Genomic DNA, 15,021 nt, shown 5'->3' on the forward strand with positions numbered 1-15,021 from the left:
ATCCGCAAGGTCACCAGGAACAACACATCACTGCAGCATTATGTAGAAAGGTGAAAAGGTTTATTGCATAGCCTCAACGGCTCGTTTCGGGGTTAATACCCCTTTCTCAAGTGGCAACAACAAGTACCCGGCACTCCAACAGATGGTAAATGAAGTAGATGACCGCGGTGCTGAACAGGACACTTGCAGGACTGCTTAGCCAACGTTTCGGGTCGTGGACCCTTTATCAAGACCTTGATAAAGGGTCCACGACCCGAAACGTTGGCTAAGCACCCACTGTATTGGGCTGATTTATTTAATCTTTGACTGTTGCTATTTCGGATGAGTGCCAGGAATGCCTGTGTAATATATATATATATATATATATATATATATATATATATATATATATACTCACCTCTCTGGATATATATACTGTTTGTGTGTGTAAATATATATATATATGCACACACACAAACAGTATTTAGTCCAAATTGCCTCTCGCCTTCATATAGAGATGCTGGGGTGGCAACCCAAATGAGGGCCAGCAAAATTTGGCAGCATGGCAATTCAAGCAGATTCACGTTGCGGTACTACCTTGGACCTTTATATATATATATATATACATATATATATTCAGTTTATATCCCAACTGTTTTGATTTCAGTAGGATAATCCTGCTATTTGTACACTGTCCCACTGTCCCATCCACAGGGTGCTGTGTCCTATGGGTGGTGGTGGTGGGGGGGGTGTTGGGTAGTTGGAAGATTCCGTGATAACCACTGCTTTGAAATGCAGCTGCTGATCAATAAGTAGATGCTGCGTGCATGTGCACATCAAGTAACAGAGCGGAGCATCTCCAGCCGCTGGGCATGCCCCCAATGTTGCTATTACAAGGGATCCTGCCAGAAGCCTCTGCCCCTCCAGCTATTGCTCCACCCAAGGCCCTGTCCTCTTTTCAGCCACAGCATCCCAAATGGAGAATGCTGAAAGTTAGTTAGGAGGTATAATTTATATGTAATGGATGGGGTACCTGTATTCTGCACTTTGATACACATAATATAATTTTGTACAGTAGAAGTGCAGTAAAGCAAATATCATATGAGGAGATCATGTTAGCTAAGTCTGCATCTAATGAAAGTTACAGTATATAGATATAAGGTAATATATTATATGAATAGTGCATTATAGAATATCAATAAATGAAATGGGACTGTCCGTTAATGATGAACATGGAGTTTTGATACTGTTCCCCACACAACTGATTTGTTTCTCAATAGATAGTCCCCCAAAGTCACTTATTTACACTCTTTAGTCACAAATTACCTGACTACTGGCTGGGCCTTTCATAGTGCATTTGTATTCAGTCTATTTTGAAGCTGCATTAGTAGCTATTCTTCCTAAATTACCTGTATCATAGGGCTAAAAAGGTTGCTTATCATGGAGAAATGTTGCTTTTCAATCCTCTATCCAAAAGGCACAGCATGTGTTAACATATTGTTACGTTTCTATTTTACACTCATAATTTTAATGGTTCATTTCTGAGAGCTTCTCTTGAAAGCAAAGCTAAATTTCCAATTTACTGTTTTGCTGGTAATAGGCTATGCTGCATGACACTTCCCTAAATCAAATCAGCTGGCTATCATAATATGATACACCAGCTGCTTATTTGTCCTCAGCATGGCCATTTTTGTGAATATTACCAAGAGCTATTTCACAATGCTTAATTAAACCGACTTCCTCTGACAACCAGTGTCTTGCCTACTGGAGCTATAATTACCGCTATAGGATATGTGGTTATTTAACTTCGGAAATATCAAAGAGCTTTTTTTCTATATGTAGGAGCTGTTATGTTGGCAGCAATCAGAATTTTTATTTTTAAACGATAATCAATATAGTTTGATTTAGTTTATACTTTTGCAATGAAATTTCAATTAGTACACTGAGGAAAATGTGTATATAGGCATAGGCACAAGAAGCTCCCCTTTTTATTTAATTATGCTTAAAGCTAAATTCTTGCTTATTGAGGTAGCAATGTATGTTTTCCATCATTTTTGAGGATGAGTAAAAACGAAATATCGAGAGCTGCTTTTGCAGCTTCATGTATTTAGTTGCAGCATGGCGGATTGAGTTGTAGCATCATGTGCTGTGTATTTAGGTGGAAAATGCCACATCGCGGATGAAGCTATATATATTATATATGCACTGTACTCTACTATGCAGTGGGTTGGTGTTATGGTCAATAGTACAGTATCATTCAGCAGCGGTTTGAGTCCCGTTAGGGACAGAATACTATCTGAACATACATTTTTATATTTAAATTAAAACAGTTTTCTGTTTGCTCCAAATTGACAATAACATGTAACTACAAGTCTCAGTATAAAAAGTTATCATTTTATGGCACACTGAGGTGTGGCTTTATAGCACCTAGTACATAGAATCAATGATCAGTGTGTGTGTGTGTGTGTGTGTGTGTCTGTCTGTCTGTCTGTCTGTCTGTCTGTCTGTCTGTGTCTATGGTCCATAGTCTATTAATGTGAATACAGGTACAAGGAGTTAGTACAGTACAGTAAAAGGGATTGTTTTTTTATTTTTCCGCAATTGACAACCATGTGGAACTAAAGTCTCAGCATGAAAACTGCATCATTTTATGACACACTACAGGTACATACAGGATCAATGATCAGTTTTTGTGTGTGTCTACAGTGCATTGCTGTGAATACTGGTTTATCGAGACACAGGGACCCTAAGAGGTATACCTGGCCCCAGTAAAATTAAGGGGCATGGCCTAATCACAGGAGGCGTGGTCACCTCCCGCAATTAGGCCACGCCCCAAAATGTTTAGGAGAGGGTGAAAACACTCTAAAGATGAGGGGGAGTGTCATTGTCTTTGTTCCTCCCCTCAGCAGCAGCAGCAACAACACACACCTACAGCATGTGCTCAGCATGAACTCTCATGCTGTCAGTGAGATGCTCATGCTGAGCCTGCTGTCAGCACAGCACATACTGTAGGTATGTGCTGCTGCTGCCCGGGAGGGATGGAGGGGGGAGTGGGGGTGGAGGGTTGGACCTGCCGGGCCCCTCCTGTAATTAGTACCCGCTCCTCCCCCACTCTCGGCGGCCCTGTGGAGACATACAGTAAAAGGTTTTTCGGTACTTATGTAATATCTGGGCTTCCGTTTTTCTTATGAGACCGCATCCCCTCGCGGTGCTCGCTGCGCTCGCCACGCTTCGGGCACGGTGGCTCGCTGCGCTCGCCACACTATATAAAATCAACTCCATGCGTAGTTGGATAGTAGGGGTATGAAAAAATGGGGTGCATTTAACATGGGAGCCCAGATAATACATAAGTACCGGTTTTTCTTTTCTTTTGTTTCATATTGGCAACCACATGGAACTGTATAAGTATTAGCATAAAACCCCCATCATGGTGCAATTTTTGAGCAGCTAGTACATAACATCAATGATCAGCATGTGTGTGTTTGGGTTATTGTCCAATTATTTTAATATGATGCAAGGAAATACGTACAGTACAATACAGTAAGAGGGTGATTTTGTTTTTCTTTTACTCTAAAATTGACAGCCATATGGAAATACAGGTTGAGTATCCCCTATCCAATCTACTCGGGACCAGACACATTTTGGAAAACGAATCATTCCGTATTTTGGAATGTTTTAATATCTGAGTGAGGTATCTTGCCTTTAGTTTGTATAAACACATCAAACACATAAAATACACACAATTATACAGTATTTTATTTGTGCATGAACAAAGTTTTAAAATATAAAACAAAGTTTGTGTACTATCTCAGACATTGAATTTTAATGCCAAGCAATCATGTCCTTGCACATATTTAGTGCCAGTTACATATCATTTCCCCAGTAGTGCCAGTTACATATCATTTCCCCAGTAGTGCCAGTTACATATCATTTCCCCAGTAGTGACAGTTACAGGTGTACCCAGAAGGTTTTAAGCAAAAAAAAAAAAAAGTACATTTTGGAAACTATGGTTTTCGTAATAATTTAGATATTTAAATAAGGGATACTCAACCTGTACAAGGCCCTACTTTAACTCTCAGAGGCTTGTTCTTTAGTTCACTCATGATTTCATAGACTGGTGTACTGCTCAAATGCCAAACAAACATGTCCTTCATTATGTTAATGTTAATGATAGTAACTCATGTTTGGTTAGGGGAAGGAGAAGGACGGGCACACCATGGTTGTTGGAGTTTACCAAACCGCCCACACATGCACATACCCTCATCATAAACATGCTGCAGTAAAATGTAATCATTCAATAGCGCCACTGCTAAAAAATCAAACAGTTGACTACTGCTTCAGTTACTTTTATAACATAGTAGTAGTAGTAGTAATAATAACACTAATAATAACCTGTGCAGCCCCCTCCTGTATCCACAACCCCTTGTGGCAATAGAACTTGTGCTCCTCTCCTCAGGACCAGATTAAGGGCCCAATGGGCCTGGAGCTGGAATTATCCAAGGGCCTATTATGAACAGTGGAGGAGGTGAGACCGATGCCATGTAGACATGTAGAACCCATACACTATACGCCCCAATGTCTACCTAAAATATAGAACTACCAAAATTGCATAAATGAGTAAAATAGAATTGCAAAGTTACTTATTTATTATTTATGGCTAAATCCGTGGCCAGCTGCTGTCGGTCTTGTGATCATCGTTCGGTCATGATGATGAGCCTATTTTTATGAGGCCGCCTGGAGCTGCAGCTCCATCTGCCCCATTAATAATCTGTTCCTACCTCTCCCATACAAAGATGCAGTGGCTGTTCTATAGTGTCAAACTCTGAATCAACCCCATTGTTTGGAATATAAATAACAATAAAGGGGATGACAACTCTTACCTGAATTCCTTACTGTGATTATAAATGTCATTTTGTCATAGTCATAGTTTTCTTGTCCAAGGAAACACACTCCATTTATTGTGTCACAGACATGCCTACATTCTCATTCAGACAAATATTAAAGACATTGTCTGTTTTGTAGTTCTTACCTAAGAAGAAATCCCAAGGAAATTTTAAATCTTTCTCCAAGGTGTTAGAATTTCCTGTATCTAACATGATAGTACTATATTTTCTTTTTCCACTGCAGTCTGGTTAAGTGGTGATTTTGCTTTCTTTTTCAACGTTCATCAGAGAATTTTTCTGCTTCATTCCAAAACCTTCAGGCATCTTTTATAGCCTCTTAGAGCACTATGCGTTCACTCTTCTTTATAAAAAAAAGGACAATCTCAAAAGGCTGAATCATCTAATTCCTTATTGTTTTTTTAAAGTTATGAATCTCCCAGTTCAAGTCAGTATGGTTGATTAGAGGTATTCTCATGTACAATACAGAAAGAAGAAACATACAACATGAGAACACATTCTATATATTTATTGTGAATATAAAGCAGTGGATCATGGTTCTAAAATGCCGTAAAAGACTTTAGTCACTCAATGTTTGGTATTGTAATTACTTACAGTGACCTACTGTATTAGGGTAATCTGTTGTAATTGTTTCATCATACATACCTTCAGACCACTGAACTTGCCATTAGACCCTGTTGCTAATGGTTTTTAGTACTTAAAGAAAAGTGAAGGATTTATCACAAAATATCCTTTCTGAGTTCATTATTAGATGGAACAGGTCACAAAATATAATATGATTAATACTTCCTGCACCTAGGTGTTTTAAAGATTTAAATTGCTAATGGTCTTGGTTAAGTCAAGTTTTATAACGACTGCTAAACTGTGAGGAAGATTTATTAAGTTTGTTGAAGTGATAATGTGGTTAGTACTTTATCACTGGCCAATCAGCTCCTGTCTTTTTTCAAACCCAGCCTGGAACTTGACAGATAGAGGCTGATTGGCCACTTATTAAATAGCAGCCACTTTATCACATCACTGAGGTTAATAAATCTGCCCCTGTGTGATTGACATTATTATAGCCATTGACTATAGGAGAGAATAATAAAATGCTATATCTTAAAATCCAGGAATAAGCAAATGATATGCAATACTTATTCAATAAAAGTACATAAGCTTTATTCACTTTATTGAACAAAACTATAGAATATTTGCATACCTGCTCTTAAGGACAGCCATAAGGAGCCAACTGCAGGTCTCCTCATCCCTCTGAAGTACTGTGTGAGTCCATTTAAGATATGCTGATAATGTCATATTATAAAGAACTGCCCCCTCCCCTTTATTGTTTTCTTTCATCTCCCCTCTTACTCTGGACTACAGTATGTGTTGGGCAACTAGAGCTGAAAATACCACATTTTGCTGGTGATGATGCTGTAAATCACCAAACCATCCACATTTATTCCAGCTACAATGAGCTCAATTTCTTTGTTTACTTCATTCTCAGGTTATTATATTAAAATCCCTTCCTCCTTACACGATCTTTATGCTTTGACTATATGAGAATACTGTCTCAACTGAAAAATGTAGTGGTGTAACTATCAAAATCGCGCACCCAGTTTCTGAGAACTGTCTGCTGTATGGGGCTGGACATTTTATGATGATCCATTTTCATTTCAGCAGAAGCCAGGGCAGAAGGGGAGCCAGGACCGCTGCTTTGACAGGTAAATCTGCGGGTCCTGTCTGCAGTACAGTGGCATAACAATAGCCCTGAAGACCCCCGGCACCTGCACTTACACTGTGCCTCCCCGCGACAGTGGGGTCTGCGGGGCTATGGTTATGCCACCATCCTTAGGTTCAATTATGCGGTGATAAACAGGATTCATTTTGGTTTATCCACACATTTTATGATTTTCAGTAGGAACGAGCGGGTTTGAATCCCTAAGATCTGAGCCTCCCGAACTTCATGATCCATTTACAAAACAAAATGGCAAGGAAAGGCTATGGCCTTGGCCTATTTTCATGACTGGTGGTTCAGCTTCTCATGAAGGTGGAAGCCCTCACCCCTCTGGAAAAATAAAAAAATAAAACTGGTTAAAGCACAGATATCACAAATCCCAAAGGAAAGTCCAAGTGTATCCATAGTTTCAATGTCTAGGCCTGACCTTCCCACACTGTACAGAAAGCGGAGTCTCCTTCCACCATTTGCAAGCCCTTTGCAACTGCTGAGAGGAGCACCACATGTCCAGTTGTTGTCATTGAGATTGAGGCTGTCACTGTAGAAGTGCACCAGGATGATTAGGATATCGGTGTATCTGGCGCTGAGGAGGAAGTTGATGATGAGGTTTCTGATGGTGATGTGGTTTGTTTAATCAGGGACCGGTGGAGAAAGTTGTTGGGATAAAAAAGACCATTGTCATGCCTGGGCAAAATTGTCCAGTTCCATTCTCATATAGGCATATTAACCATTGGTGCTCAGGTTTACCTAATGCAAGAGCTGGTCCTGCATGTGTTTTGCAATTATATCTACATACTATTATCATAATGATTTTTTATTTATTTGGGGAATGCACATTATTATGAAAAGGTTTGATTGATCACTTGTGAATATGTTATAGCACAGTTACCTAAGTATTTTTGCCAAAGTTCTTTCTTTAATGTGTGTCATCATTATAGGTTTGCTGTGCTTTTCTGTTATTGCTTTATTAGATATAGTATATTCTTTTATTGCTATTTTATGACAACATAAATATTTACTAGGATACAGTTTGATTTGATTAGTTCTAATGAACTACTTAAACTGTCTCAATATTTGAGTCTTGAACTCCAAGGTTTTACATTTTGGCAATTGTTATATCTGCAGACATCTAATTTTGGATGTGAGTGTAACTAAGTGAATAACTAAGTTGGCTTACCTCATTTGTCAATGTTTTAACCTTATTTTCTTATTTGAGTTAGTATAATGCCTAGGGAAATTTGGTGATTGATCTCCATCAAGTCTAAATTCACTGTATGCTAATAACATTTGTTTGATAAATGACGTGCAGTATTGACACTAATGTAATAATGGACAGAACATTGCTTTAAGAAGGATAGCAGTATGACACTGGCTATTTATCGGGCAATGACTATGGTTATAGAATTGCTCTTAAATGCTGTTTTTGTACTATTCTATTTTACAGTGACTACATATCTTTATTAAAACCAAATTTTCTATGTAGAGACTTCTGAAACTCATATTGTAGGCAACCCAGAGACAATATCCATGCCACTTACTGTATGTAGCAATTTTCATGTGGGGCCCATTTTCTGAGAGACTAACATATACATATCCTGTTAGTGAACCACTTTGCCATGGCGTAAGATAATTGACAGATGATGGAAAAGTTACACAGCCTGATAGTTTACTGAGCAGGTATAAAGACAGAAGCCAGCTCTGAGGTGGCAGTTGTGAGGGCTTATCCTATAATTTGAATATAGCCTATTTTAATGTACAATTATATTGTTATTCTACAATGTTAGGAATTTGAACATAGATGCATCATTTGCAGTATGCACAAGCCACCCATTAGGGCAGATGTATTAAGCTTTAACAAGAGATAAAGGCAAGTGTGATAAGGAGAGATAAACGTCCAGCCAATCACCTCCTTACTGCTATGTTACAGGCGGAGTTTGAAAAAAGTCAGTAAGGAGCTGATTGGTTGGTCATTTAGCTCTCCTTATCACCCTTGCATTTATCTCTTGTTAAGGCTTAATACATCTGCCCCATTGTGATTATTACATGTCTCTATTTCATAAATGACATCCAACATATTATGGGTTTATTTTTGGAATGGGTGACTAAAAAGTCATATAATATAAAAAAAATCCAACATGCTATTAAAAAGCCAGCATTGTCCAGGAAAATAAAATAGATGCCATAAATAATATTATTTAGTGGGGGGTTGCTTGGTGGCCTTTATTTACACTCAACTTTTATTTTTCATTTAAAACAAAACACAAACAGTATAAGTGTGCACATACAATATAACAAAAATGTATAAAGGTATACCCAGAAAAGCTGGAAATATAATTGTCTCTGCACATGTTACATCTGCCCCACCTGCAGTGCACATGGTTTTGTCCATCTAAGAAGGATTTTGTCAGAAAGAGTGAACTAGAATAAGGCCTTTAGTGCATCTGGCCCACTGTCTTTTATTATGTAGTACACCTCCTTACTACTGTGGCCATCTGATTTTTCTTTTGATCATGTCAGTGTTCACCTAAAGTGTTAACAATATATGTATAACTTGAAATATTTTTAGTAAAACGTCCAATCAATTATGCAAAACCAAACACTGCATAAAAGCTGAACTACAGTTTTGTTCACTGTGATTGCAGAGGTGTAATAAATTCTGAGTTATGTCTGTACATAGCACAATAAAGAGTAGAATGGTGTGAAATGTGTTTAAATGTGAAATCATTACAATTTTGAGGATGAGATTTTACTCATTGGTATGCTACAGCTCCAAAAAAAAGTTTATAGATGATTATAGAGCTCTAATTAGTCCCAGGAGGGTGCTGGAAAGGCCGAGCGTCTGCTCATTAGTCTGCCTGCATGGTTGGAAGCTGATTTTAGTTACATTTAATGTGCATAATTTACAGTGAATGATATACACCTATGTTTTGTTTCCTCCCAGATATTGCAACAGCTCATCCTGACAAGAAGTCCATTTTAATGTATGTTACCTCACTCTTCCAAGTCCTACCACAAAAAGTATCCATGGAATCTATTCGAGAGTTGGACAACTTGCCACGCCAAATCCTCACTCCAGAAGAGCATATCCGACATTTCGATCAGCGACATTTCTCTCAGCAAGTATGCTGGTTTTATTTATTTAGTATTCTTAAAAGGTAACAGAGTGTTGTGGCACATTTCTGAAAAACATATTGATTCGGTTGTGGATGAAAGCCTAACTACGTGGTGCCACTTTGCTGTATGTTTACTTTGCTTTAAATGTCCAAAGCAGCTGTACCTGGTAAAAAGAAATATGAACACTTACTTCTTTTTAACATCTGAAAATGTAGCTGTCAACTAAGCTTTCATTTGCTTTTTCCTATATTTTTCTTTATAAATTGTAGTCCAAATTGAGGTTAACTCACTAGGTTCTGTTCAATAAAAGGGAAGTGACATTAGAAATATATATTTGCTGCTGTCAGACATCTGCAGGATAAGTGATTTTAAACGAATACACCTTTCATGCATTCTGCAGGAGACTCCCTGAAATAGTAGCAATCTCCCTGGCTCCCTGAAGAGTCTAGGAATCTCCTGATTTCACCTTACCCATATTATTAATTAATTATTTATTAACAGTTTCTTATATAGCACACACATATTCCGCAGCGCTTTACAGAGAATATTTGAACATTCACATCAGTCCCTGCCTCAGTGGAGCTTACAATCTATATTCCTTATTACATGTACACACACACACACACACACACACACTAGGGTTAATTTTGTTAGGAGCCAAATAACCTATCAGTAAATTTTTGGATTGTGGGAGGAAACCGTAGTACCCGGAGGAAATCCACGCGAGTACGGGGAGAATATACAAACTCCACACAGTAAGAGCCATAGAACCCATGACCTCAGCACTGTGAACCAGTAATGCTAACCATTACACCATCTGTACTGCCCCTATTATGCAGCTGTTACATTTTATGGGGTGGGGTGGGGGTGGATCTGCATTGGTTATGTCACAATGATCCCTATGGCTACATGCATTTGAAATATTGTTTCTCATGAAATAGGATTTTGCTTCGTATGCCTAAGGAATTGCTGATAAGCTGCTGCACTGCCAGCTTACCAGGGCTAGTGTCTAGATAGCCTACTGGGGCCTACACTGGGCAATTTCAGCCCATTTTCTAAGCGATCTTGCTAGAATGCATAGAAAATGACCTTACATTGCTTCGTGTGTAGGGGCCATAGCGAAAGCAATAGTGATGCGCTGTCCTGAACGTCACTATCGCTGGGCGATTAAGATGCCGCATGCAGGATAAACCTAGTCAGATTGCCAGTCAGGGCTAGTGTTCCTATCGAAGAACATTGGCCCTGACAGATCGCTCAGCACACATAGTGATACAATGCTGTGCAGCACTGTGTGCTAAGTGATCTTGCTGAGCGATTTGAGCGATCTAACATCGCTCAGATCACTCAGCACAGTTGCCCCATATGTACGCCCTATAAGGCACAGTTGCCCCATGTGTACGCCCCCTAAGGATCAGTGATAGTATGTCAGCCATTGTTTTCATAGTTTTAATACTACTCCTGCTATAATACTGTAGCTATTAATGCAGATGTGTCAAGTAGGTACTTGTGTATTATCACGGCGCACATTTTTGTTACGTACGATTATGTAGTGAAATTGCATCCCATTATGTTATAGTAGCATGCGATGTGATGTGATTTTACCCTTCCCGCTACCTGTCATTCCCGTCCCCTGTTAGATCTTGTCAGAAATCATTCTAAGTGTACCTCAGAGCTGCTGGTGTTTTCCAGTGATTTACTGTGATTTTTTAAAAGTTATTGAGATGGCTGCATCAATTAGCTAATTTACGCTGCCTCAGACAGAGGAGGATGCTGTCAAATTTTTTCAGGACCATCACCTGCTGCCAGTGATGGCTACTTGCACCAATGGGCACCCCATGCGTTGACGGTTAAGGAGTGTATATGGCGGTGCCATATAAAAGCATGCCGGCAAAAGGTGAGCTTAAGAGCGGCCCACTTTTTCCCTGGGTACCGGTTATCATTTCTGATTCTGATCAGATTTATTTACTCGTGGGCAGAGCAGCTGACGTCAATAGAATATTGTCAGCGGGAGCTCCAAATGTCCAATAAAACAGTTATCCTGTACAATGGCTGGATGCGGGAGGCCTGTACCATGGACCTGATGGGACAGCTGCAGCGCCGTATTGGTGGACCGGGCCAGATAGTGGAAGTTGACAAAAGCCTTTTTGTCAAAAGAAAAAGTAATGTGGGCCGTGTTTTACCTCAGAAATGGGTTTTCGGAGGCATCTCACGTTAAACTGGACAGTGCTTTATTACTGTTGTGCCCAAACGTGACGCTGCCACTCTTATGTCCGCCATACATGAGAACACTGAGCATGGCACAACCATTTACAGTGACTGCTGGTGGGCATACAGCACAGAAGAATTGGAGCAGGCAGGATATCATCTGCCAGGGTTAATCACAAATACAACTTTGTAGACCCCGATACTGGTGTGCACACGCAAACCATTAAACGCTTATGGGGCTCCTGCAAATGGCAGAACAAGCGGCAACGGGAAACAGCATGTCACCATTTAGAGTCGTATTTGCAAGAATTTATATGGAGTAAAAGTTTGGCTGCAGATAAGCTGAAGCTGCTCCCAAAGGAAGATTGACGCGGATTACTTTACATGTATTCCGCGGCCTCTTGCGGGGCTCGCTGCGCTCGCCACGCTTTGAGCTCGGTGGCTCGCTACGCTCGCCACACTATATTAAATCGACATGACCCCGACGTGGATAGTGGGGTTACAAAAAGGTCGGAGAACGCGTTCCACCACCCCTCGAGGGGCTCGCCACGCTTCAGGGTGGCGTGGATACTGGGGGTGATGCAAAACAATGCCATAGGTGATCTCATAGTAAGCACCCATCATATCTCATCAAATGGGTGCTTGTACAATTCAATATCGCATCGCATTTGGTGCCATGCGATCCAATGCAATATTTAATTGTATAAGCACTCCTGTGCACTTAATATGGACATCGCATCACACAGCACTATAGACGCTATGCGATGCAATGCACTTTTTCTACGCAGAATAGCCCACTAAGCTGCAGATGCATTGTGATACATCCTCTCCGTGTTCACCTGCACTTTGGCATTTTTATTGCTGGTATGCAGGTATATTTACCGGCTATCCATCTTATTTAGATCTGTCTCGTGATCAAAATACTTCTAGGTTTATGACTCAAGAGTCCAAATACACAGCCAAGCCCCCCTTAAAGGCAGTTTTCAGAGGTTAAATCATATTTTAACCCTTGATATATTCCATCCTTAGTGTGCCTTATTGTATCACTTTAAGAATGTTGATTTACTTAATTGCGTTTTTATTGTACAGTATGTCTTCCTCTTTTGACTCTTTACTAGACGTTAACTAATTTTGATCAGGTGTTCCATGTAGGCTACTCACTCTTTCTCTCATATTTTAAAACTTCTATATGGATTATATGGAACAGGAGAAGAGGGTATTGAGTAGGTATTTGGAAGAGACACTGCATTTATTCCAAAATATTTATTATTATTAAGGTGTGGATATAAATGTATCATTCAATACCAGGGACACTGGTATTGCACAGGGAGTGCATATACATTATACAGGTTCACAACTCATTATTTTATTTATATGTGAGCAGTACTATTATTTGTTTGTTAAGGTTGCAGTACTTAGTTTATCACAGAGACAGAACTTTAAATTTGGCAGTAATACTTATTTTGTTACTAACTAGTTAAACCCCTAGTTAAACCCTAGTTAAACCCCTAGGGCCAGATTATAGGAGGAGGTGTCTGTGTGTGGTCTCTACTTACACAGCAGCTGACAGATTTGTAGGGTTGGGATAATTTGGTCTACAGCATTTTGGTTGACAGTTATTAGGTCGACATGGGAAAAGGTTGACATAGGTCTAGGTCGACGTGGTTCTAGGTCATTAGTTCGACAGGTCGTTAGTTCGACAGGTCATTAGTTCGACATTGTCTAGGTCGACAGTCAAAAGGTTGACATCCGGTTTTTCACTTTTTTTACCTGAATGTCAACACAGTCTACATGGACAGTTTAAAGCGCACCACATCCCCTTGCAATGCTCGCTGCGCTCGCAATGTGTCGGACACGGTGCCTCGCTATACTCGGCACACTATTTTATTCTCCCGCAACACCCTAGTGGATGTTATGGCATGAAATGCCTCCTGTCGGCACATGTTGGCTGAAAAAACTGTGAAAAACTCCTTGTCGACCTAGACAATGTCGAACTAATGACCTGTCGAACTAACGACCTGTCGAACTATTGACCTTTCGTCCTACAACCATGTCAACCTTTTCCCATGTCAATCTAGACCCATGTTGACCTTTTCCTTTGTCGACCTAATGGTGTAGACCTAATTACTGTTGACCATAACGCTGTAGACCAAATGACCGCATCCCGATTTGTGGAAGTCCTGCTGCTGGAAGTTGGAGCTCATTTATGTTGAGCTTGCATAGGCAAACACAGGGTGGTTTCTGGTTGCCCGTAAACCCCCTCCTCTTGGCAAGTGCCTTAAATTATGACAACAATAGCTGGTATATAGTATGATCAGTAGAAATGCCACCACATCATGCAGTGTAAGGGACAGAGCAGGGCAGCTGCACATACCCAGTGTACCAGCTTCTTCTAACACATTTACTGTATGTGTGGATCTGATTCCTCAAACATTGCAATGGACCAGAGAGTAGCTGCCAGGAGGAAGAGACAGGAGCCTTACAATGAATTGGTGCGATTAGAATGTGCAGTACAGGTTCTAATGTGTATTTATTTATTATATGTTTTTCCTTTTTCTGACCACTTAGCTTATTTAAATGTTTGAAAGAGCCTGTACTATAGACCATCTGTACTGTTAAATATCAAGCCTGTATTCTGTTCAGTATTTAGTGTATAAAAATACCAATTTTCGGGGCTGTTAACACTCCCCCAGACTCGAGTACTTACTCCAATGCGCTGCAGAGTGAGAGATTTTGGGTTACATTTGGAAACCCCCTCTAAAAATTCTGCGTTTGCCACTGGCTTGCGTGTCTATTTATAGCGGCATTATACCTGTTCAGACATGCAAAATAGCTATACTATATAGCTACAGTTTCAGCTATGAAGCTTTTCTGAACAACATAACTTTTTTAATTAAAACAATAAAAAGGATTTTTGAATGCATATTATATAAAATCAGAATGGTTATATAAAACCATGCACTTAAAGTGTGCTTTGCACTTGAGTTTAATCAACATCTGAAAACCACATAACCCCATAAAGCTTGGTCTGCAGCTACTTTTGTAGAGAAGGAAAGACTAGTTTGCAAAAATCTGGCCATTCATTGGCTGACTCATTATGACTTATTA

General features: G+C 39.8%; 1 protein-coding gene across 13 annotated transcripts in view; it reads left to right on the plus strand.

The window, feature by feature from the left end:
• Window positions 1-15,021, plus strand: part of DMD (dystrophin) — a 1,973,025-nt gene that overhangs the window by 555,838 nt on the left and 1,402,166 nt on the right. For all 13 annotated transcript variants that reach the window (XR_014470468.1, XM_083174338.1, XM_083174337.1 and 10 more), the window contains one exon: window positions 9,536-9,714. Coding sequence is in view for 12 of the 13 variants with exons in the window: in XM_083174338.1 (XP_083030464.1) it covers window positions 9,536-9,714 (179 nt within the window). In the remaining variant the exon portion in view is untranslated. The remainder of the gene's footprint in view (window positions 1-9,535; window positions 9,715-15,021) is intronic.

Source organism: Crinia signifera, chromosome 2, assembly GCF_055691185.1.
Source record: "Crinia signifera chromosome 2, ASM5569118v1, whole genome shotgun sequence".
Classification (NCBI taxonomy): domain Eukaryota; kingdom Metazoa; phylum Chordata; class Amphibia; order Anura; family Myobatrachidae; genus Crinia; species Crinia signifera.